This window comes from Physella acuta, unplaced genomic scaffold (genome assembly GCF_028476545.2).
Source record: "Physella acuta isolate Inbredline_101_S28 unplaced genomic scaffold, ASM2847654v3 ptg000262l, whole genome shotgun sequence".
NCBI classification, from domain to species: domain Eukaryota; kingdom Metazoa; phylum Mollusca; class Gastropoda; family Physidae; genus Physella; species Physella acuta.
The window spans coordinates 100,291-125,818 of NW_026731781.1; the positions used below are offsets into that span (position 1 = coordinate 100,291).

A 25,528-nucleotide genomic window follows, 5' to 3' on the forward strand; every position below is an offset into this window, starting at 1 on the left:
TCACGAAATAACATGATAAAAAAAAAACAACACACAACAAATTTAGCAATTAGATAAAATTCTAGTCAGCAGTATTACTCTAGGCTCAAAGCTTTCATCTTTAAATGTGTCTTCTGGTCTATTTAAAATCTCACCAGACACAAGAGATCTATTTTAAAAAATACAACACTCTAAAAGATTCACTGGTTCAAAGATAATGCTGAAGAAAAAACAGTTTCACATATATACATCTGTACAATCAAAATGTGATGAGAGAAAAAAAAAATCACACAAGGAAATGTAATGCTAGGTTGAACTAGAGTAAGTACTTGGCAGAAGAAAATAAAACAACCAATGTACAATACAACATCTATGATTAAGTAGTTGTTTTGGCATGAAAATAGTTTAGGTCACAGGTCAACAATGAAAGACACCCAAAAGTTCACAGTATTGGCTGCTGCTTTGTTTTGCTGTTACCTGAAACATATTGCACAGACATTTGAGTAGATCATTAAAATTTTCAATCTTCTAAAAGACATGAAATAAAAAATTGATTTTTAATTTATTTATATAAATGTATCGCTTTTAAAAGTAATGTTAAGCTTATATCAAGCTAGAACTTTAAAATATACCTCATTTGTAAAATGACTAATATGCATTAATCTAATGGGAAAATACTATCAAAATGATTAGATTTATTCGTTGTTAACTGGGTTACAAATTTGAATTATCTAATATAATTCTGTATCAAAAAGTTACAAAGATTATGTGAGTATATTTTTCCTTGAACTTATCAAAAACTCTTTTTAAAAAAAATTGACTGTGAAACAATGAATTAGTTAAACTGCATACAGAGTTAAGCAACAGTTTGTATATAAGTTAAATAAAAAAAATTGTATCAAGATTCAATGTTTGACTTAAATTTTGACTAGAATATTTTTTAAAAATATGCACACATTGATAAAATGCAAATATAATTCAAAATTTTATAACATATTACCCTTTGATAAATGTTATAAAAAAAAAAGAACAGATCTGACAACATTTTTCATTTAAAACATGAACACAAAGACCAGAGAGGAATGAAACAATGCAGTATTTAAGGAACAATGACATTTATATATCACAAATCAACAACATGTTCTTGAAACTAATCGCATCACTGCAACAGTGTTATTCTAACAGTTTAAAAACAACTACCCTAATTTATTTTAATGAAACAAATAACATTGACGAAAAGTTAAATTCTAAGTAACATTTCACCTTTTCAGTGGGTAAAAAAAAAATCCACTGTTGAGATACAACATTAGACCAAGCAAAGAACACTTTGGAGCTAGAGATGTTTACAGTAAAATGTTTTTACCTAATTTAATATAGTTATAGAAGATAACAATAACTGTGATATCAGCACCAGGAGTATGTAAGCCTTTACATACAAAAAAAAAAACATTTAAAAAGTCAAAATTACAATGTAACAAAAAATGTACAAAAATTCAAGAGACTTGGCTTTAATGAAATTACCAAACAAAAAAAATCTTTTGTACACAATCATTTTTGCAAGCAAAATTCTTTTTTAACAGTTAAGTTTCTTTTCAATAATTGCAACACATTTTTAAACAAATGGGCAGAATTAAATAAATGCAATTATTCAATAAATTAAGTGTTAAATAGGATTATGAGTATTTTTCAAAGGTATACATGGTACTATGATTATAAAACTTGGGTAATGGTAGTGCTCTGTTACATGAAGTTTACATTAGATATAGTTTTGGTGAAAATATTTTCTATTTGTAAGGATAACAATATAGACTCAGTTATAAAATATATACTTATACAGTCTGTGTAAAATATGATTGTTAGACTTTCTTTAAGAAGAAAAAGTTACAAAACTATTTTAAATATTTAAAATAACTATTCTGATTGACAGCGATGTGTATGTGAAGAAAACACTAGAAAAGCTTCTCTCTGTATTACATAAAAATATGGTAGACTTACAGCATTAATTTAATAGAGAAACATAATTCGGTTTTAGCTACCAAAAGGTACCACCTACACAAATTCACATTTTACGAGAAAGACTTCCCAAATTTTGAGTAAAAAGTTTAGCAAAGCGCTTTTTAGTTAGTGGATCATACATCCACAACACTGTAGTGAGTGGATTATACATCCACACCAGTGTAGTTAGTGGATCATACATCCACACCAGTGTAGTTAGTGGATCACACATCCACACCAGTCCAACCAATGTGTGTGCCAGCCTGCCAGTGTTGATAAAATTGTGCGTGTGTGTTGGATAAGTTTCCCAGCAGACAGTTGAAGAATGTTGAGTTCTCACTGTCAAGTAATCAAATCTTCCTGAGGACCTGGCACTGATTTAAACAAAGTTCTCATCACTGTGGGAGCACATGAGAAAAGAATCCATGAGTTGTGGCATGACCAGTTGTTGATAGTCCAGGTTTGAAATGCCATCCCGACCGTACAAAGCACACACCTTGCGCAAAGCAGCCTGGCAAGAATAAATTTAAAATTAATTAAATGTAACAAACACCTAATAAGTAATAATTCCAACTAGTTTTTTTAAACTTTTTCTTTGTATGTAAACTATGAAATGCTAAAATTTAATTTTTATCTATCAATTTAAGTAAAAAAAAATTATATAAATAATAAACAATAATGTTATTCCTATACAAAGAAAGCTTACCAAACATGCAACTAACACAGCATCACTGTTATTTCTTGCCTGAGAATCTCTACAAAGCTCAATGAAACGTGGGATACCTAAACAAAACAGTCACAAAATTAAGACTACAAAGATGGTTACATTGGATAATAGATAAACAACAATATACAACCAGTAATCTATCAAATTACCTATTGTTATTACATGCAGCGTGATGCACTTGTACAAGAAGGGTGAAAGGAAAATAATTGCAAGTGAGTAAGGTACCAAGTTACCTTTTAGTGTTATGATATGGCAAAAAAAGTAAAAAATTAACAAAATCAATGAACCTTATAACCTCTCCATCTTATAGGTTTGTTAAGAATAGGATTCATAATTATCTTTTCCTGTTTGTTCTCAAGACATGGGGCAGATGAAATAGAGCCCATCATTTCAATGACCTCGGCATACAAGGGGATAGTGTGGTCAGCACTATGCCCCGCCGCCCCTCTTTCCATAACGTGAGTCAGGTACCCATCAGTTTGGTGGAATAGGGACGTCCTACAGACTCAAGCCTGAGATTTCAGACTCGAGATAGCAGTCTAGGGCTTTAACTCTAGGCCACGCCGCCCCTTAAGTGTGGGACTAAAGGAAAGTAATTATGCGTAACTAATGCGCCAAATTACCTTTTTGTCGTATGACCTTGTACGTGTGTCGAGTATCCTGGCACAAGCGCATGAGTGCTATCGCTGCTTTCTGCTGGACACGCTCACAGGCTGACCTCTCCGCGGCACTGGACAGCAAACATGGCTTCTGGTGCAGGAAGCTGACCAGTAGATCTAGACCACCGCAGCACCTGATGCTTTCCTGGCATCCATTGATAGACGCCATGTTGGCTAAAATTGTTGCCACCTGGAGATATTCATGTGAAAACATTCTACATTAAAATCTAATATTACAATATGCATAATTTCTAAAATTTAAAATGATAGATGCCATGTTGGCTAAAATTGTGGCCACCTGGAGATATTCATGTGAAAACATTCTAAATTAAAATCTAATATTACAATATGCATAATTTCTAAAATTTAAAATGATAGATGCCATGTTGGCTAAAATTGTGGCCACCTGGACATATTCATGTGAAAACATTCTACATTAAAATCTAATATTACAATACACATAAGTACTAAAATATAAAAAGAAAGCATCTGGATATTCCAAGCCTGTAATCAGGAACTAAAAACAACCCCTGAGTGTTTGTAGCTCTTTGAATGGATAAATGTAGCTCGTTTCATAATTTAATACACAGATAGGAGAAGGGACATAGTACCTATTAGATTTTTATGTAGGTTTTTATGTATGACTATTAAAAAACAAAGATTCAGTGATTTGAATATTATTTTAGAAGTAAGCTCTAGTTAATAACATGCTGACTAATTCCTCACAAAAAAAAAATATATATAGGCCTATATATATATGAAAAAGGGAAAGAGAAAAAAAAACAAAAAAAAAAAAACAAAACTAAAAAAAACCTGTTAACACCAAAATAAAAAAATGGACATAGCTTTTAAGATAAAAAATACAAGTCAAGTCTCATCACCTGATCCTTTGCAAAAAGTGATCTTGCTTTTCTGCACATGCACGTCTTAACCAGCAGCTGTGGTGCTCTCATCTCCTGCAGCAGTCCACATGCGGTGGAGTCGATGAAAGTGATGTTAGCCACTGCAGCTGCAGACAACAGAAATGTCTCATGCCCCTCCGTCTTCTCACACAATCCTGAAGGACAGACAGTGCCAGGCATGGAAATTCACAGAATAATTATAAAACACAGGTCTACTTTTCTAGCAAACAAAAATCTGATACGAAAAAAATCCAATACAAATTAGGTCAAGAGAGGACATTGAAGCTCTCTACTTCTTCTTCTTCTTCGTTCTTAATTATTAGTGTTGAAGGGGATCGAGATTTATCTGCCAGTGCGTTTGAACTCGAGACTGTTCGAATTTATTAACCATGAGCTTTTTGCCGACTCGACCACGCCTCCAACACAATTAAGCGTTACATGTCAACTGTTTATGCGCCATTGAGGCCATTGACTCCGATTTCAGCCTGCTTTTCTTTATGGATTTGCTTCCATAGCCTTTGTCCAACCAAGAACAAACTACAAGGCAGCAGTTGTTTAATTTTGGAGTTGTCTCTCCTAGAAGAGTGGCTGTCCCCAGCTAACGAGCCTCATCTGCCCGGGGGTTCGAACTCGAGACTTTTCGGTTTAGCAACCATGAGCTTTACCAACTCGACCACGCCGACCCCTGGAGCTCTCTAGAAAAGTTCACTTAAAATTTCAAGTAGATATTCAAATTTGAAAAGCTCAAGTTCAGCAAACAAGAATTAGTGGATTAAAGATCAATACAGTATTTAAATTATACTATCCTAATTCATGATAAGTAAAGTTCCCCTTTCATACCCAATGATCTATAGAGTAGATGACATAGAGTTCATGTTTCTCGACTTAGGCATATGAAGGGATGGTGTGGTTAACACTATGCCCGACTGCCACTACTTTCCCTAATGTGAGTCATGTACCCACCAGAGCTGGGTTGACTCAGGAACGTCTCACAATCTTAAGTCCAGACTGAATTCCTAATGACAGATCTGCTGACCAGCAGTCAAATGCCCTACCACACCTCCCTAATACATGATAACTGAACCATTAACAAGACTGACCTAACAAAGCTGTGAGTATAACTTGCAAAGACTCAGCAAAACGACAAAGGTGTTGGTTCATATCAAGCACAGGGGAGGTAATATATGCTAACTGAACCATTAACAAGACTAACCTAACAAAGCTGTGAGTATAACTTGCAAAGACTCAGCAAAACGACAAAGGTGTTGGTTCATATCAAGCACAGGGGAGGTAATACATGCTAACTGAACCATTAACAAGACTGACCTAACAAAGCTGTGAGTATAACTTGCAAAGACTCAGCAAAACGACAAAGGTGTTGGTTCTGATCAAGCACGGGGGAGGTAATCTGTGCTACAACCCCTGCTGCCTCCCCTTGAACAGATTCTATGACATTCTCATCAGTCAGTATATCCATCAGCAGGTCAATACCACTCTCCTGTGATAAAAATATATATAGCTTCAAGTAATGTAATTCTAAAACAATATTGGTATATATACATAAACACAATGGATGAGATTATTTCTACAGGTTCCTCTTTAAAAAAAAAGCTGCTTTTTTAAATTTTTGGCAGGAAAATACTAAATTGAGAATTTTTTTCCAAACAATGTTAGCCCTAGTTTGAGGTTAGTATCAGAACTAAAGTTAGAGAACCAACTTCCAAATTTAGAGTTTATATCAAAAGATAATTATTTAATTACAAAAAAAACTACAACAAATAAATCGAGATACCTTCTCAAGTTCAGCAACGCATTCTGGTGCGCAACAAATTGTGGCCAAGGCTCGTAAGGCCTTCGACCTGGTAAAGGCCACATTTTCTCTCCTGCATACGTCAACCAATGCTCGAACACCACCTTCCTGAAAATATTAGCAACAAAATGATATTTTTTTGAATTTTTTTCGTGTTTGCTTTAACCACATTGTGTTTTAAATAGGGTAATTTTTAAAAATGTTGCCATTGTTGTGAATCTATAGTGTCAATTTTAAAATTAGAGATAGCAACATTATCTTTCTTTTAGCACAATCAATAACTAACAGGTCCTGGTTAAAAGTGTAACATAAAATGTTCTCCTACCCTGGCTAACATATAACACATATGTTCTCCTTCAAGCCCCAGTGTAATGATGTTGTTAATGACCACATGAAGTGAAGACATACCAGTCGTTGATTCTAGCATATCCACTATTCTCTGTAAACAGAATATTTTTTTGTAATATATACAAACTGTACTGCACTAAGCTAAGAGACAGCAAGGTTAAATAGTAAAAAAAATTAAAAATAATACTCATGATAAATAGCCCAATGAATGAGAACTGAACTCTGTACATAATTAATGAAGTTTAATTAAAACTAAATGACTTACCTGTACCAAGTAACTAAGGGTGCAGTCCACTAATCGGCTAAAAGACTGACCAAGAAATGTCAGCTGGTTGACCAGTGGTACTCGATGGACCACATTCTTCTCAGCAGCACTGTCAAAAAAACAAAATCAGAGATGAAATATTTGCTATATAATTTGTAGCTCATTTGAGGTTAATCTAGATACCAACTTGGGAAAAAAAAACACTCTTATATATCTGAGATGGTACAACAGTTTAGAGGAGAACAATTGTTTCAGTTTGTTAACAATGTGTTTCAAAATGTTGAAATAAAATAAAAATTAAGACATGCAAATAAGCGTAACAGAAATGGTTTTCCACTTTATGATAGTAGTATGCTATATTTTATTTTTGGTTTATTATATAAGCGTCTTACCTTGTGGTTTGTTGAACTAATTTAGCAGATTCACACATTACAACCTCTTGTTGCTGGAAAGAAAAGAGTAAAATGTTTGTAAATAAGAGGGGAGTGTCTAATTGTCAGCTAAATTTAAATTAAGTACTTTGTACCTTCATAGATATTTAAACTAAATCAAAAAGTAAAGAAAAATTATCTTTTTCTTGGAATTATTGCAATCCTAAATGAGTAGAAAATTCTTTTTTTCTCTGGAAAACTTCAAATATTGCTAGTTTTAAAGTAGAGACAGTTTTTTACCTGCAAATTTTTAACTATTGCAATCCTAAAGTTCTAGAACAAAATATTACCTCCTGGATGTATGCAGGCACATCTGTTACATGAGCATTGCAGAGCTGGATCAGTTTCCTAATGCTGCAAGTCATCTCCATAGTCTGGTTGTTCAGCGCAACCCATTTACTTGAGTCAAAGTACCTAAAAGATACATATTTAAAATGTGTACGTTACAAAAATGAATACAACTTCATTTTTAAAAAATAACACACGGTAAAAAGATCTAATGTTAACTTAAAAACTAAGATTAATATGCTTTGTAAATTAACAAAATACATACGATTCCTAAAAATTAAATAATATGTAACTAAACATCTTAAACTTCTAAGTTATAGAACAAAATTCCATATATGAACACAAAGTACTTACTTGAACAATGTATTAAATCCTTCTGTGATTTTGTTTGCTTCAAATTTTACTCTATCAATTGCATCTAAGGAGAGAAATGGGAATACTTTTTAAAGGTAACATTTTAGTGTAAGAAATTATGTTTTACTTTGAATTCTAATCTGTATTTTAAAAAGAAACCAAACACAAAAATTATTTAGGCATACATATAATTTAAAAAAAAAAAGAAAATGAGTAGCTTATAATGAACTGAATTTTTCATTGATCCTGAAAAGTTACTCAAAGAGAGTAAACTTACCACCAATTATAAGAGAAATAAACCGGGAGTGATCTCCCCTAAACTTTCTCGAATATTCTTATATAAAACAACAGGGGATGGGAACTCGGGATATAGATCTAGTTATGATTTTTAATCCATTTTAAATACTTAAACTTTTTAAAATAGAATAGAATCTCATAGAAAAAAGCATTGCGCACCAAGCGAACGCCGAATAAAGATGTTCATAAAGGTGCGCAATATTATTAGTACTTTATAAATTTAGATGCGTTTTTGAGAAATCGGAAATAGCGTAAATTAGTACTTCCCGTCAACGGAAATTACTCAAAATTTAACAGAAGGTAGAGAATTAGATCTTTTACTTACATGTGAAATTTCATTTATCTATCTGAAATAGTACTCAAGTTATAGGCTTTTGAAAAATTCAAAGTAGAAAAAGTACCACTTCCGGTTATTGGAAATCGCTCAAAAGTTGATACGGATCTACGATTTTGATAAAATACTTATATATGAAATTTCATCAACCTAGCTGTAACGGTACTCAAGTTATCGTGTTTACACACACACAGACACACATACGGACAAGATTGCAAAATTATGTTTTTCCGTATCAGTGAGGTGAAAAACGTCGAGATTTGTAAAAATCTTGATTCTTTTTTTTTTGCACGATTACAATACTTTCTCTATACTACGTATATACGAGAAAGTAAAAAAGAATAAAAAACCAAATTTACCTCTGTACATCTGAACCTGAGATGCAGCTGTATCTTGCGCTGTGTTTGGGCACAGTGGTTTCCCTTGCAGGATACTCATACATTCAAGCTCTGTCACCCATCTCAACTCTGATCGCCAATTACTAACACAGGGGAAGTCTGATAACTCTTCTTCACTGTCAATCATAGAATATAAAAACTTAAACATTTTGACCAAAATAGATCTTTTTAAAATAAATTTGTTACTTCATGTAAAATAATATGCCTGTTAAAAATTAATGCATTTGCTTTGCAGTTCACTGGATTATGAAACAGTTCATCTTTATCCGTACCCTAGAATTAAATTCTTCTAGTTGTGGCAGCCAAGAGATAGTGACATACAAAAGAATAAACATAATTGCAAAAAACATTGATTTAAGTGAAATAGCACTATTAATGTGGGTAAGTACCATAAGTATGATAGTATCACTGTAAATGATACACAAGAATGATGAGCGTCACTAGTAGTAATATGAGTAAACAATATGAACTGCCTCTAAAGGATGTACACTTACAGTATAGATATCAGTCATAAATAATAAGAAAGAGAATCCTTCCAGCAGAAAAAGCCAAGAAGTTATGACAGTGTTATATTAATTATGTTACTATTTACCTTAATGGCTTTGGGTTTGAAGTTTTTCTTTCCACCTTTGTGGGCTTGCTTTTGCCCAATGGAAGGTTATCAGGTACTTTAAGTGATGGCCCACTCATGTTGGAAGGGGGTTTGATAATAATCCTTTGAGATAACAATGTCTTTTCACTTCATTGAGTTCACTACAAAATTCTCATCAGTGACAATTATTAAAATCCATGATAGACCGGTTTCAGTATTCTGACTATTTCATAGCACGAGTCAAAGATGGAATAGAGCGGTCAACTGTAAAAGAAATAATTTAAATGAAAACAACTTCATTAGGCATTAGCAAATTAAAACTGTATGTAACTATGTGAGTATGGGACAGCATGGTATAGCGGTGTAATAATGTGTGGGTAAAGTATGAGAAGAAATAGTGAAAGGGTAGAATAGGAGCGGAGATGTAGGCCTATGTGAAAAAATCATGTAGAGGTTCTAAGTGATTATTCATGGTTATCCAAATGACAAATGCCCTAGCTCTATATAACTATTGTTATATATATAGTAATTACATTATACTTGATTCTAGAGATCTAGATCTAGATTCTAGATCTAGTGCCAGATTAAACACACAAAAAACAATCAATCATCAGAATGAACTTTGAAATAATTGATGATGTGAATAGCAGGAATGACAACTTGATCTGGATAGTGGATAAGCAATAAGATAAGACTCATTTTACTTTTAATTCATAGTACCTCAAATATCTAGTTGAAAAATTAAGACATGGGGCAACGTATATTTGTTATCTAGATCTAGATCTAGATCTAGGATCAGCAGATGTCCGTTCGTATTCTTTGTTGATTTCTTAGAAATCCAAAATTTCTTTTTATTTTTTAGATCTAATTTAATTTTCACCTCAGACATATGATCTAAAGCGTCCAAGATAAATTAAGAACTCATATTACTAATAAACTTATAAGAAACTGGATAATAAAAAAGAAACATGATAAATTATATCCAAATTTCAAACATAAATTAAACAAGCATCGTTGGCACCAAGAACAAAAAGGGCTCTTCTATTTCTCTTCAGAAAACATAATTGTTTAAATTTTTATCGATTATAATTATTTGGGGGTAAATTTGGTAAATACAAATATCAAATTTCTCTCACGCCACAATTCAAACATAGCAATTCTTTTTGGCTGAATTAAGTATTTATGTTATTCTTAAACACATAACATTTTATAAACTATCTCCTGATTTCATTTTGATGCATTCAAACATTTGTCTTAAAACTGTACTTAATTTTAGAGATTTAAAGGTTTTATAAGTCCAATTAAAAACCCAACAAAACAAAAATAGCTTTTAGGAAAAGTACTGATATCCGATAATGTCATAATTCATTTCCGGTTAAGTTCATGCGTGTTTGTTTACGTTTTGGAAGAAGCAAATTATAAAATGCAGAGGATTGTGTAAGTATCAGATTTAGATTTTGATCTAGAGAATCTAGAACACTCTGCACATTGACAATAAATGTCGCGATTTGTCGCGTTTTGCTAAAATATAGATCTATAGCTGATAATCATGATTAATTCTGAAATTCACTATCTGTCAATTTCATGGTTAGAAGACCACGACACCCCTTCTTCATTTCATTCACAATCGCATCAAATTAAATGCGAGACGCGAGCTGGTGAGGCGGTAAAATGTGAGAAGAGTACGAGAAAGTTTGGTCATGTGACATTTTTCTCTCGCATTTTACCCACACCTGATCGGTGGACTTCATTTTAATGAGTAAAAAACGACTATTTTTTGTTTTGTTATCTAAAAACAGTAGGCCGTTCGAATTCACAGCTTCCGGGTTTGTTGTTTTGAAGCCATCTCACGGCTCATGCGCTTACCAAAAATGGCGACCAGTTTCGCTTTCACTAATGGGTAGAGGGATAAAACTAATGATTACGAAGCCATCGTTAATTTTAGACATCGGAACTATCCGTTTCTATTTAAGTCTGTCGTTTAAGAATTGTCGGATCTACTTTTGGCCTAATTTCTTTGTTTGTATTTAACGAGGCCGTCGAGAGAAAGTCACGCTTATTTAGCTTGCGTTTCAAGTCGAATTAACTAAAGCAGGTGCGCTCGACAATAACTTTTTTATTTTTTACAATTTTTATAACATCTTTACTATCAAATAAAAATTGAATTGTTTAATGAAATTAGGGTGAAAACAATACATTTGAGGGTGTAAGTGATCACCCCTCAATAATGCCATTTTATTATATTCTTGTTTGGTGAAAACGAGGCGCGGGAAAATGTGTGCCGCGCAAGAATCCAATCATTTGGCTAGATTTATGACTGTTTTTTATGTCATACCTAAAAATAGAATGTTTACGCTTTCTTCGTTGATGATCGTTTTTATTATTTTTTAAATTGAAAGTATGAATTATTAGTTAGATTGCGGATTTTGTAACTTGGTATACTTACCTTTTATCAATTTAAAAAACATAGCATGCTAATTGTGAACAAATATAGTCATAAAACACAGAAATATAAAGTTATAATTGCGATGTGCCACACCCGGGCCACACCCCCTCAAGAAAGCATGTGTTTATTAAGCTGTTTATCTCACTTTACAACAGTAATTAAAATTAATTTTCAAATTTTTATCACTTATTGGGTAAGATTAAGCACATGTTTACCAAAAATAAAAATAAAACAAAAGCAAATTCTGTTTTAATGAAGGTCACGGGTGAAGTTTTTTTTTCCTTCTGTCACGTTCAGTGGAGGGTGCCACAGGCTGACCTGACTTTGGAATTTTTTTCAGTAATAATGACTTTGCACAGAAAGTTAAAATATGCTAAATTAGCTTAGTTTACTAGTGTTCTAGCTATTATTGATACATTTTTAATAAAAAAATCATTCTGTAATTCTCATCAAACAGCCTAAAAACAGCCATTCATTTTTTGAGATTTCAACAATAATTTTGAATTTTAATTCAAATCAATGCAGAAAACCTAAGACACAGCTTGGAAAAAGAGCTTTGGAAAAGAAAGAGCCAAAAATTGTTGAAAACACAAAGAACACACTATTTTTCAAAGGGGGCAACACAAGTCAGACAGTCACCCGGGTGTTGAAAGAATGGGTAAAATGTTTTTAAATTTATACAATGTAAATAGGGATGGAGTGGTCTAGCGGTAGAGAGCTGGACCGCTAACCCGTAAGTCTCGAGTTCGAATCCGGGTACAAGTCAGTAGACCGTCTCTGAGTCCACCCAACTCTGATGGGTACCTAACTCACGTTAGGGAAAGTAAAGGCGGCTGGGCATAGTGCTGACCACACTATCTCTTCATATGCCGAGATCACAGAAACAAGTGAACTCTACTTCACTTGCCCCATAGACTGTCAGGTTTGAAAGGGAAACTTTACTTTTACAGTGTAAATAGCGTAATTTTCAAAAATTCTCTAGTTTCAAGCACAATGGCTGTTTATTTGGGTTTGATTTTTAAATTTATTTATTCACAGCACACCCTCAAGAAACCTCATGCGACTATGTTCAGCAAGTAAGTTTTAATTTTAAATATTGGAAATAATTAAAAAATCCTTTAGGCCCCTATATAAGAAAATTATTTTCATTTGTTATCAAATGTAAACTGTTTTAAAAAAAAATATATTTTTAACAGCCCTGAGTACTCTAATTTTATAGAACAATATGCCACACAATTAACAGTACTAAGTAATAAAAAGCTTTATCTATACGGCCCCCTATAATATGTATATAAGTTACTCATCAATTACTTTTCACTTTTTATTTGCAGAAAAAATGCAACAAGACCATTTGAAGACCAAAGCTCAATCGTAAATATTATTAATAGATTTGTAGCACTATTAATGTTAGATTCTGGTGTTTTATTTTCTAAAACTCTAAAGATAACAATATTCTATTTGAATCTATTTGTTTTAAATCAGTGCAAATTTAAATACTTTTTATACCATCCCTCTTGTCATTGATATAATCACTTTTCACATATCTAACTGCTATTGGGCGATAAGCTGTTCACACAAACAACAAATTTGATTTTGCTTACTGGGATCAGATAGAAACAGACAATTTCATAGAAAATGATGTTGCAACATTTAAAACTGGATATTGCTGCAAAAATAAAAAAAATAGCATAGTAGAGTTATTTATAACTTTATGTCTCATAATATGTTTCACAAAACAAGATTTATAATTAATAAATAATTATTGATTAAATACCACACTGTTTGGAAAATAATTGCCTTTGTATTCACACTTTAATTAAAAAAGTCTAATTTCAATAATTTAGATATTGAATTATAAGTCTAATGTATTGAACTTATGAAGTATTGAACATGCAATCTTGAGTGTTGATATTCATGTCACATTGAAAACATTGGATGGTTGTATTTATTAAACCCTTCTTTGTGCAGGAATTCTTCACAAACAAAGCTGACAGTTCCCTGTTTATGTTTGGTAGCCATTCTAAGAAGAGGCCTCACAATATTGTTATAGGTATATACACACTTTTTTATTATTTTTATATAATAGTCTTTAAGAAACACTTTGGCTGTGGGGGTAAAATTGTATAAAGATGCTGCTGTTTAACTTTGGATTTTGGAGAAATGTCAGCTTGTCGTGACTTATGTCGTACATTTCCCCTAATGAAACATGAATCTAATATATTGTATAATATTTTTTTTTGCCTTTTTTAGGAAGATTATTTGACAATCAGGTGTTAGATATGGTTGAGTTTGGAGTTGAAAAATTTATTTCAATGGATGATATAAAGGTAGGAGTTGTAAATAAAGTTGTATTCGCTTATGTGTTAGAACTTATGATGTTTTTTTTGTGTTATATTTATCATAATTTCGTCTGTTAATCAATAAAGAGGATAATTTTGAAAATAAGTAACATTTTCAATTTTCAACTATTCAGGGTCAAAAGTCAGCTGCTGGTATTAAACCCTGCCTTGTGTTTTCTGGAGAGTTTTTTGAGGAGAATGATGACAACAAAAGGGTTAAGAACTTGCTTATTGGTAAATACATGTACAACTTTGTTAATCCTTATTAATGATTTAGTGTGTTCATTTTATTTATCTGTACGCATTTCACTCTTTTTTTACAGATTTTTTTCGAGGAGCAACAGTGGAGAAAATTTCCTTGTCTGGTTTAGAACATGTAATATGTATATCTGCAGTCCATGGGAAAATTTACATACGTAGTTATCGGTAAGTACTTACTTGGGCTTACAAGTAAAGTTTATCAGGTTTCTTTAGGTAGCATTTTATCTCTCTCACTATATATATTATTTTATCGATCTAATTCTTCGTTCTTAATTTTTAGTGTTGGAAGGTAATAACTTTTTAATATCCATGCATTTACTTAGAGTACTGATGAAAAAATCTGGATCTAAAACACCAAGGGTAGAACTTGAACCAATGGGACCATTTTTAGACTTAACACTGAGGAGAACTAGATTAGCTTCAGATGATTTGTTTAAGAGAGCACTCAAAAAAGCTGCTCTAGCCAAGGTCAGCCATAAGATTTCATTGTTTTTTAAAATTATTGTATGATTTGAAAAAGCCTTGAATTTGTTTCATTGTTTATTTGTTATTATATCTTGTAGTATTTAGAATTGAAGCTTTCTTTCTTAATTACAGGTTGTATTAATTTCAAACCTTAATGTAATTTCTTTTTAATTCAGTATTAGCCTAAATGTAAGGTAGGCTACAGAATTCAGATATTACCTATGGTTTTGTGATTTTTATATGTTTATAACATTTGTATTTATGAAATGACCTGATGAAGTTATCAAGCAAGCTGTTTTATTATTATTTTAATAGGCCTGCAAGTTAACATACCAGTTAATTGCTAATTTATTTATTATCACTTTTAAATGATAGTCAGCATTTAACGATGTTTTCTAAGGTTATATGTTTAATTTTTTGCCTATCAGTTAAAGCGATAAGCTTTTTTTGTCAAAAGATGAATACATATTTTTCTTTTGTGTTTGTCAAGTACATGATGTATTACCCAGCATTCTTATCCTATTAGTCACAATATTTCTTTTTAAATAAATATCTTTAGCCAAAGAAAAAGAAGAACATTTCCCGTGATGAACTTGGCAACAAATTGGGACGCATCCACATGAACACTCAAAACTTCAGCAAACTCCAGGCCAGAAAACTGAAAGGACTTAAGAGGAGAGCGTCAGAGAAAAAACAAAATGGTGAAAAATCTGAAGGCGAAAAATCAGAAGCCAAGAGACAGAAAGTGGATACTCCACAATCTTGATGACAGTGATGGTGTTGAGTGTAGATGTTTGGTGGGCTGTAAAATATGATGTATGCAATAAAGTATATGTTAATACTAAAAGTATTTGAAACTCCTTTTATATTTTTTATTAACTATATATTTGACTATTTTACTGTTTAGTAGTATAATTTACATGCTGACTAGTGAAACTGGTGTTTCCACAGAAGTTTCACAAACAGTCAGTAGTGATACATATTTTTAAATTCACACTAAAGTGTACAATATTTCCTGTTACCATTTGCAAGCTACTCTACTTGCTTCCATGAGTATAAAGTTTAAAATTTCACATTTCATTTTTGTAATTCTTCATTTTTCTTAAATTAAAAAAAAAGCTACTCGACTGAGACTGAATAAAACCTAAAATATAGTGGGAGTGAACATAGTGGTAGCAGTAACTGTGTAAGGTTATCAGATTTGTTTCTTTAAGGCAGGGTTCTGAGTTAGAAAGCATTAATATGTAAACAAGTTTTTTATTGGAACAAATTACACAAAATTATTACTTTATTTTGCATGACCATACAGTATTAATATAACATATATATATATATAAAGCTATAAATAGTCAAACATCAAGTATTCAGCCTGATATAAATTTTGATTTCCTAAAACAAATCATGCAATCTTGAACATGAAAAATGTTTTTACGCTTAGAGTAAGATATAATGAAGAAAGTCATGGTGACTTATTTGTGGTTATTAAAGTTAGACTCATAACATTAAAAGTCATGTATAATAAAAAAATTAGTAAAAGCAAGCAAGATAAACATGCATTTAAATTAGCAAGCATTGATTCTAAGCTTTTACAAATATTGCTTTACATAATTGAATTATTTTACTTTTTTTTTGCTTACACTTTTAATACAAAAAAATAATCTCTAAAAAAGTAATAACTTAATTCTTCTGGGAAAAAAAAATAGTTTACAATACCAAAGAAAAGGTATTTGTGCTTATTAAAAAATTAAAGTTACTCGAAAAAATTCAGGTTACTAAAAATGTAACATAAAAACTTAAGTATGATTATGTTGTTCTTAGTTGATCTGCTTTGCACATTTTTAAAAATTGATAGAATTTTTTTTATCTAATAAAGATAAGTAGACAGTTATTATTTTTTTAAAAAGAATACTGAAAAATCTGTATTTCACAATCTCAGTTGGTTTAGCCTGTACAACAATAATATAAAAAATTCATTTTTTAATTTAAGTAAATGTGCCGGTACTAATGGAATCTTAAATGTAAAGATAGTAAATATAATTGCACAATGTAAAAATTGTAATACTCAAGGACTGTAAAGTTAGTATGATGATTATAAGAATAGAACTACAAAAAGCAATTTGATTTTGCAGTGAATAAAGTTTGCCACATACATTTCAAACATTTTATTTTATATAGTAAATTTGATATAAAAGGAATGTTGTGTTAGTAGTCAACAGTAAATACTAAGACATATGCAAATAAAATTATAGTTTAGTAAAATATGTTACGGACAACATTTATGAGTTACACATTTGATTTGTAAAAAAAAAATGTTTACAAAATAGATAAAAATGTTATGTTCTTTAGTGTTGCTCCATAAAACAGTCATAGAAAATAATCTGAAACAAATATCACACTGTCCTGAACTGTACAGAACTTATACCCGCAAAGAATTATTTGTAAAAGCATCTGGATATGTTAGATGAAAATTTCATTTTTTAATAAGGCGCTTTAAAATATATATTTTTACATGTAAAAGTAATTTACTAAGATAATAAAAAAAATTTAGATATATATGAACCACTGATAAGACACTTCTAGTCTGAATTTCATTTTCAGAGCTCTTCTTATTAGGAAACTATATTGTTATTTTGAGACAGGGGCTTTGTGACTGGTCTTGTCCTGGGCCCAACAAAGAATTTCAGAAGTCCATTGATCAGCAAACTGAGGGACTCAGGTTCCCGTTCATATGCGTGCATCACTGACATCATGGAGAGGGCAAACAACAGTGTGAAGCCGTGTGGTATACGCAGACCAGGTCCTAGCTTTGAACGTTTGATGGCGATGTATAAAATGTTGATGGTATGGGGGATGACAAAGAGGGATAACTCTTTCCTTCTGCTGTGCCTGAAGAAGATTAAATGAGAAATTAAAAAGAATAAGATACAAGGCATACCTTAAAAAACACTTAATTTTATGGTTATGTGAACATGTTTTTAAATTAATGTGAAAATAATTTATTACTATTAGAATAACTTTTAATGCAAAAAAATCATTTTTAAATGACACTTTGCATTGTCATCTGAGACTAATGTTTTTATAAAGCTTAACGAAATTGCTGCATTATAAGTATAATTGAGCTAAAATTAGTGCCGCAAGCTTTGCAACAAACAGACATTGTGACCTCAGCAAAAGCTTATAAATAGAGCTTTAATACATTTTTGTATCAGTGGCTCCATTACCTTTCCAGAAGTAATGCAATCCCGCAAACAAAACCACCTAAAGCTGGGATAAAGCCAGCAAGTGGTGGTGGCTGGTGCAGGCCATTACGCAGGACACAGATGGTAATTTTGGCCAGGGCAACAGTCAGCCCCAAAAAAGTTGTGGACAATATCATGTTTTTCACCAAAGATTTCAAGACATAAAGTGGTCTGAAAATAGAAAAAAATGCAAGACTCAAAATTTCAATGCTTAAAACTATTCATAAAATAATTTTCCTTGTACATGAGTGAGAGGGAATTAAAAAAAAAGTTACATTTTTTTTGCGTTACAGTAGACTCGTGTGTAGATGGCATGTACAATTTAGAATGGTTGGTTTTTGTAATTGTAAATCTTTACTGCTGAACAATGGTTTTACTAAATTTCTTTTTGGAAAACTTTTCTTATTTTATACTTGATACAATTAATTAAATAAATGAAAGGTTATTTGAGTTTAACTTTAGTTGTATTTTAAAACTTTGTATTGAAATTATAGACGTTGATTTTAACAATAGCAACAGAACAAACCTCTCAGCTACAACTTTTCTCTTAAATATGACAATGGGAGTGACATGGATGGGGAGGTATAACTTGGCAAATCCGGGCAGGGATTTCAACAGATCCTTTAGCCTGTGCTGTACACAAGAACCTTCATGCAGACCCCCTTCGTCACATGTGATATACCTTGTCCCTGGAACTCTAAAACAGTAATAAACAAAATGAAAAGTTCATTTTACTTTTTCACACAGGCAAAACTGGCTAAAGCAATACTTTTGGACAGTCCCACAACTCATACTGCTAGCTGCTTTGACTCTTTCATCTTCTACCAGAATTTATTTTTTCCAACTACGTGTCTAGAAATGATTACTGTTGAGGAGAGGTAGGATGGAAGATTTATCGACCTATAATGGGTATTGATATTGTTTATTGGGTTCGTATGTTTTCTACAACTAGACCCTGCCTAATTTTTGTTTTTATATTCAAAAGTTAAGAAAGTAATTAAACAGACACTGAAAATAATACAAGATTCTATATATCTAAAATTTAATGGTCTATATTTAGTTTCAATTAAAGCCTTTGTAGCACAAAAAACCTTTGTAAATGCTTACAAAGTTTAAGTAATTAATTTTATTCAGGAAAATTTAATAATTTTATTTACCTGAACATGATCTGTAGATTTTTATCTGTATAGTCACGTGACCATTTCAGAATGGACCTATAGTAGCCAGTGTTAAGGTACTGAGGTCTAAGTGCAACACAGTACACAATGATACTTGTACAAAGGCAGAAAACCATAACTTCGAAAAATGGGATGGCAGTTATCACCCCTGAAATTAACAAGAGATTTGAAACATTATTAACCTAAAGCTATTTCTTAAAATCTATGGGCAAAAATTCACACTTATAGGGATGTTTGGACTAAAGTAATAATGTGTAATCCACACTTTTGCTTTTAAAAGTTGAATTTTTATCATCCAACTAGGTCTATATTTAAGAAATAAATAATTTTTAATCATTTTAAAAATTGCAATTTGATATCTTTATGGACAATCCCTGACTGCCCTGAGTATCCAAGTTTTAGAAATAAAATAACATTTTTTTAATTAAAGATATCACCTAGAAAAGTAAATATGTTAAACTATGGCTTGAAACAAAATTTAAAAGTATTCAGAACAAGCAAAAAGCAGTTATAATAAGTGTTAAGATTAACTCTTGAATTAAAACTGATTAGTTAGGGGTGTCTCACAACTTATTTTTATTTTCACATCTATTTTTTACCATCTAAAGACCTTTAAAGGAGAGAAACAATCACTCAAGTATAAACTAGTAAAATTTTAAAAATTGTGATTACCTCTGGCCACTAGAGTGGAAAGGCCAGCACCCAGTGCTCTAGACAGTGTAAAAAATGCTAATGTTTGTCTTTTTGTCTTGTCCAATATAGCCACAGACAGACCTGCTAGACCACCAGATATCCCAAAATTCCATCCATCCTAAATTTAAGTAAAAAAAATTCTCATCTTAAATAATTGTAATGTTTTCAAAATTATATGCTCTTCTATGTTTACAATCATAATGTTTTTAAATTTAAATATTTTATTTGAATTTGTATTTTATTTATGGTACTATGTACTGACTACTTTCCAGTACTACGGTATGGAGAGACTAGCTTTGGCTCTGTAAAAGATTCTGTCAGTTTACTTAGCTGTATGTTTTATACTATTTAAGGTATCTAGGCAGGCTAAACCATTATTTTATAAAGCAAAGCCATATAACAGGAGAACTCTACAGACTGTGAAAATATGTTTAGTAGTGTTTACAATAACACTGCCATAATATTAAAATCAGTTTGAAATTATTCTTATTTGGAACATGTTTAAAAATTTTTTTTTTTTTTAAGTATATAAAAGGCGCATTAAGCTCTCTCAAACAAGACACTTAGAGTAACTTGGTTATGTTGCCTGCTTAACTTCTTTCGATTTATACAGATATTTTCTGATTCAAGTTTAGTTATGGAAAATCATAACAGTTTTTGTGTCTCCTCTTTTCAAATAATAAATACAACCTTAAAAGCATTGGCGTAAAGTATCATTTGATTTAAAAGAAAAAATAACCCAATGACGTACATTTTTTCTCCACACCGACAGGACATCAACCAGTACCTTAAAAGCATTGGCGTAAAGTATCTTTTGATTTAAATGAAAAAATAACCCAATGACGTACATTTTTTCTCCACACTGACAAGACATCAACCAGTACCTTAAAAGCATTGGCGTAAAGTAACTTTTAATTTAAAAGAAAAAATAACCCAATGACGTACATTTTTTCTCCACACCGACAAGACATCAACCAGTACCTTAAAAGCATTGGCGTAAAGTATCATTTGATTTAAAAGAAAAAATAACCCAATGACGTACATTTTTTCTCCACACCGACAGGACATCAACCAGTACCTTAAAAGCATTGGCGTAAAGTATCTTTTGATTTAAATGCAAAAATAACCCAATGACGTACATTTTTTCTCCACACCGACAAGACATCAACCAGTACCTTAAAAGCATTGGCGTAAAGTATCTTTTGATTTAAATGAAAAAATAACCCAATGACGTACATTTTTTCTCCACACCGACAGGACATCAACCAGTACCTTAAAAGCATTGGCGTAAAGTATCTTTTGATTTAAATGAAAAAATAACCCAATGACGTACATTTTTTCTCCACACCGACAAGACATCAACCAGTACCTTAAAAGCATTGGCGTAAAGTAACTTTTAATTTAAAAGAAAAAATAACCCAATGACGTACATTTTTTCTCCACACAGACAGGACATCAACCAGTAGGTGGTACAAGCTGGGATAGAGACCAAAAAAGGTTGCCACCCTGGCACATTCCTCTGATAAAATACCCTGCCATATCTTGGGAAGGCTGGAAAAAAAATGGGCATCTGTTAATTATTTTTTCCCAAATTTATTTTTAAGTTTAGAAACTGGATATTTCTTTTGTGAAATGTAAAAACTGAACATTGATACTTTGTATTGATTTATTATAACTTGTTTAAAATAAATTATGTTACATTTGAAAAAAAGACATTCATGTCACTATAATGTTTTGTCCAGCTAAACCCTTAGTTTAAGATAAATTAAGTATCACTTATTTATAAAAACATCATCAAAAAGACATAATCAAGGCAATTATTGAGTGTGCTAAAATTGGTAACCTAAACATGGCCATAAACCCAGTGATTAGTACTAACCATTATTTTAATTAATGTTAAACCTGGCACTATCTGTGACAGTAATACTATATATTGGTCTGCCAGGATTTTTATAATTTTTACATTTAAATTGTAGAAAGACATAAATTGATTAACAGTTAAGGGAAAATTAAACAATGGAAAAACATTTCACCAGAGCACTGATAAGAATGATAATTGTGATAAGGCAAAGATACTAGAACACATTCAACTTCGTACTAATTATCTTAAATTGTTGAATAAAATAAAAAAATAAAAAATGCTTTCACACATTTTAAATAGTGGCTTGTCAAAGATTTACCTTTCTCTAAATGGATTTCTTAATAGCGCAGTGACTATTCTCACCCCAGCAAACAGCAGGATCCCTCCAGAGAAACCACTACAAAACCTTCTGATAAATTCTCTAGCAAGTTTTCTTCTCAATTTTCTGTTTAAAAATATTGAAGGTGTGTCTTTTGGTGATGCTTCCATTTGATAGTTCTATTTGTGCTCTTTTATACTTAGTCAAGTATTGCAGAATCATAGAAGGTGTTGAATTCAATATATGAAGTAGGCCTACACATCATGTCTATGGGCCTGTAGTCAAACAATAGTCATTATTTACAACAGCTATATTTTACAAATTGCTTAAAATTGCTTAAAATTGCTTAAAAAGTTTAAAGAAATGGGTTTTATTGGTCAAAGTTTTGTATTATTATTTTGTTAGGAACAAGACAAATCCCTGCAAATAAGAAATTGGGACACCCAGTGAAGGGACAAAAGATAGGTGAACGTTCTCAATGCAGCAATTAGAAGAGAAGAATCAAGATTATCTGTCTCTGGCAAGGTCTTTTAGAGAATTATGCTTGAGAGGCTAGTGCTAAAGGAGACGTTGGACAAGAAATTAAGACCAGAACTGGCAGGGTTTTGCACATAATTACACAACCCACTTGTCCATGACATATGTTGATTTTTAGAAGGATTTGCTGGTGTGGACAGAGAAACTCAAACCGCCAGAAAACCACAGCACTGCATGGTTAATTAATTATAATTTATGGGTAATCTATCGTTTTAGGTACGTAAAATCGCCCGCGGCTAGTAATGTACGAAAAAGTTACCTCATTGTCAAGGCTTTAATAGAAGTATATTTTGATATATATTTGTGTCAAATATAATAGATAAATAAATAATAAACCTAAATCCATGGCTAAATATATCAATATGGGCCAGAAATTAAGTTTAAACAGCAGTGTTTGCGAGCAAGATTTGCTATATAAACAACAGCCATTTGTAAAATAGAGTGGCTTCCCCTGAATCTCACGCTATAAGTTTACAAAAAAAAACTTAAACAAGATGGTGCTATAGTAAATGAGCATGGTTGCATCTGTTGGAAACATCGCTAGTCTTCATTTATTACTGAAAAGTTTTAATTCAATTGTTCAAAAACAGGTACATAAATGAAACAAGGAAACATTTTTGTATTTTTCAAAACATAAATCCTCCTCAAAATGTGAAATAATTATTAAAATTTAAGTCACCTGTTTTTCACATGACTAGTCGCGGGCGATTTTTTTACGTACCTAAAACGCCTAGTCTAAAACTTTTTAAACCGATAGATTACCATTAACATTAATTTTATCATTTTTATGTATTAGTTAGACGATTAGTCAACCAAATAGGCCTATAATGAATAATGGGCCTATATCTACTATTGGATCAATCATTTGGGAAAAGCTAGATTAGGTCTTAGAATAAGGGTTAGAATTTGTAAAATATAGATCTATTTGAAAACGAAAGTAACAATGAGTTGATTCTGATTGTAAACAAACACAAAATTGCGATGTCGGTTCACAGCTTACAATTTATTGACAAACTAATTAAAAATAGGTCTAGAGAGATCTAGATGATATAACTATCTGGTTTTTGGCCTCAACTTTTAAATATAAGTGAGGTTAAAGCAAAAGCAAGCTGTTTAAACATTTATTATTTAAAAAAATAAAATGAGTTTGGTAGCCATTACATTTTCAATTAGAATGTGATACATTTTGTTTTATTAAATCTAACTATTTATAAAAATTGCAGCTGATTTACCGGCAACTTTGGCAGAAAGTTAAATTTAGATATCACGTGACAGTACCCTCCCCTTACTAGAGGCAGTAATTTAAAAAATTCGAATTTATGTTTTTACTTGGAATACAAGTATCATTAAATTTGATTTTAATTCATGATTTTAAAATATAGGCACTACAGCGTAGGGGTCATCCATAAATGACGTCACACTCGTAGGGGGGAGGGGGGTCCGTAATTTTGTGACGATGTGTGATGAGGGGAGGGGGGGGGGGGTTCAGATGTTGCGACATCACATTTTTGCATTATAAAAAAGCAGTGAGAAAACGAATTTTAGACGTTATTTCGCGTTTTAGATAACTGTTTTAATAAATTGTAATAGTTTAGACAAGATTTTGGAAAAATATCGATGTTTTAAAAAAATTCAACTGCAATTTTGAGGGGGGTTGTAGGTTGAGGTGTGACGTCATTTTAGGGGGGGGGGGTCTGGCTTTTTGTGACGACGTGTGACGGAGGGGAGGGGGGGAGGTAAAAATCGTCAAAAAAAGCGTGACGTCATTTATGGATGACCCCGTATTGCTTATTACAAGAATCTCTATATCTGTTCGATACCTGCTCGATAACTGTAATTATAATTATATATACATATACATATATATACATACATACATATATATATATATGTATATATATATATATATATATATATATATATATATATATATATATATATATATATATATATATATATATATATATATATATATATATATATATATATATATATATATATATATATATATATATATATACAGCGGCGGGGGGGGGGGGGGGTGTTCAATTTTTACCCGGGGACAAACTTTCGATTTGCACCCCCCCCCCCCCTCAGACTTTCGATTTGCCCCCCCCCCCCCTCATACTTTTTATATATACCGAGGGGTCTATGGGGGGGGGGGGGTTATGACCCCCCTAACCCCCCTGCCTACGCCACTGTATATATATATATATATATATATATATATATATATATATATATATATATATATATATATATATATATATATATATATATATTGTATATTATACATTAGCCTATGTGTGTTTATTTGTTTAATAAAGACCACTTCTGAGCATATCATTCTGCAACAAAACTACGGATATAGTTGACATATAATTTACTTTTTATTAACTGTACGTTATATAGATTTTGACATAAAATGCGGTCAGTGTTTCTTCCAGACTTTCTTATTCCGGGGGGGGGGGGGAGGGGGCGGACACTAGTAAAAGTAATTGCATTCTATAAAATACACTTTCGTTCGGGGGCGGGAAGGGGGGTGCGGACTTTCTTCCAAACAGATGGAAGAAACTCTGATCTTGTCCAGTTAAGCCATGTCAAATAATCAACCCTCGCCACCAGCGTTTCTTCCCTTAACGAAATAAAAATTATATAGAAAAATTTATACTTTAACAGTGTGCCCCCCCCCCCCCCAAGAAAGTCTACCGCTACCGCCCCCCTTCCCCCCGAAAATTTCAAGTGCCCCCCCCCCTGGAGAAAAAAGTCTGGAAGAAACACTTCTCACTCGCCACCCCCCTCCTAAAATTC

The 25,528-nt window shown here is 31.9% G+C and overlaps 3 protein-coding genes across 3 annotated transcripts; 1 reads left to right on the forward strand and 2 right to left on the reverse strand.

Annotated features, from left to right (window-relative positions):
* Positions 1-752: 752 nt before the first annotated feature.
* Positions 753-10,162, reverse strand: LOC131939005 (protein inscuteable homolog). Its single transcript, XM_059297252.1, has 14 exons — positions 10,100-10,162; positions 9,380-9,643; positions 8,749-8,903; positions 7,759-7,822; positions 7,407-7,530; positions 7,078-7,130; positions 6,686-6,794; positions 6,398-6,511; positions 6,055-6,180; positions 5,589-5,760; positions 4,242-4,417; positions 3,325-3,550; positions 2,681-2,757; positions 753-2,485 (listed from the first exon to the last, which is right to left on the reverse strand). Exons 2-14 carry the CDS (start codon positions 9,475-9,477, stop codon positions 2,354-2,356), a joined length of 1,626 nt encoding a protein of 541 aa, XP_059153235.1. The 5' UTR covers positions 9,478-9,643; positions 10,100-10,162; the 3' UTR covers positions 753-2,353.
* A 565-nt stretch (positions 10,163-10,727) lies between these two features.
* On the forward strand, positions 10,728-15,735 carry LOC131939006 (ribosome production factor 2 homolog; the record flags this gene model as incomplete). The annotated part of the gene is given in 10 exon segments (XM_059297253.1): positions 10,728-10,816; positions 12,351-12,483; positions 12,864-12,901; positions 13,157-13,196; positions 13,794-13,875; positions 14,076-14,152; positions 14,299-14,398; positions 14,488-14,590; positions 14,749-14,893; positions 15,450-15,735. Coding segments are annotated over 10 exon segments (939 nt in total). The 5' UTR covers positions 10,728-10,802.
* A 1,028-nt stretch (positions 15,736-16,763) lies between these two features.
* LOC131938999 (uncharacterized) lies at positions 16,764-23,708 on the reverse strand. The gene is made up of 8 exons (XM_059297240.1): positions 23,660-23,708; positions 22,181-22,455; positions 21,431-21,551; positions 19,980-20,118; positions 19,287-19,455; positions 18,656-18,826; positions 18,112-18,300; positions 16,764-17,776 (listed from the first exon to the last, which is right to left on the reverse strand). Exons 2-8 carry the CDS (start codon positions 22,348-22,350, stop codon positions 17,500-17,502), a joined length of 1,236 nt encoding a protein of 411 aa, XP_059153223.1. The 5' UTR covers positions 22,351-22,455; positions 23,660-23,708; the 3' UTR covers positions 16,764-17,499.
* Between the last annotated feature and the right edge of the window lie 1,820 nt (positions 23,709-25,528).

Coding starts and splice junctions, on each gene's coding strand:
- LOC131939005 (XM_059297252.1), bottom strand. CDS start 9,477: ATGAGTGGGCCATCACTTAAAGTACCTGATAACCTTCCATTGGGCAAA. Junction 4,418..5,588: donor TATACTCACAGCTTTGTTAG/GTCAGTCTTGTT, acceptor TCTGTCCTTCAG/GATTGTGTGAGAAGACGGAG. Junction 2,758..3,324: donor CAAGGTCATACGACAAAAAG/GTAATTTGGCGC, acceptor TGTTTTGTTTAG/GTATCCCACGTTTCATTGAG.
- LOC131938999 (XM_059297240.1), bottom strand. CDS start 22,350: ATGGAAGCATCACCAAAAGACACACCTTCAATATTTTTAAACAGAAAA. Junction 18,827..19,286: donor AATCTACAGATCATGTTCAG/GTAAATAAAATT, acceptor TTACTGTTTTAG/AGTTCCAGGGACAAGGTATA. Junction 17,777..18,111: donor ATTGCATTACTTCTGGAAAG/GTAATGGAGCCA, acceptor AATCTTCTTCAG/GCACAGCAGAAGGAAAGAGT.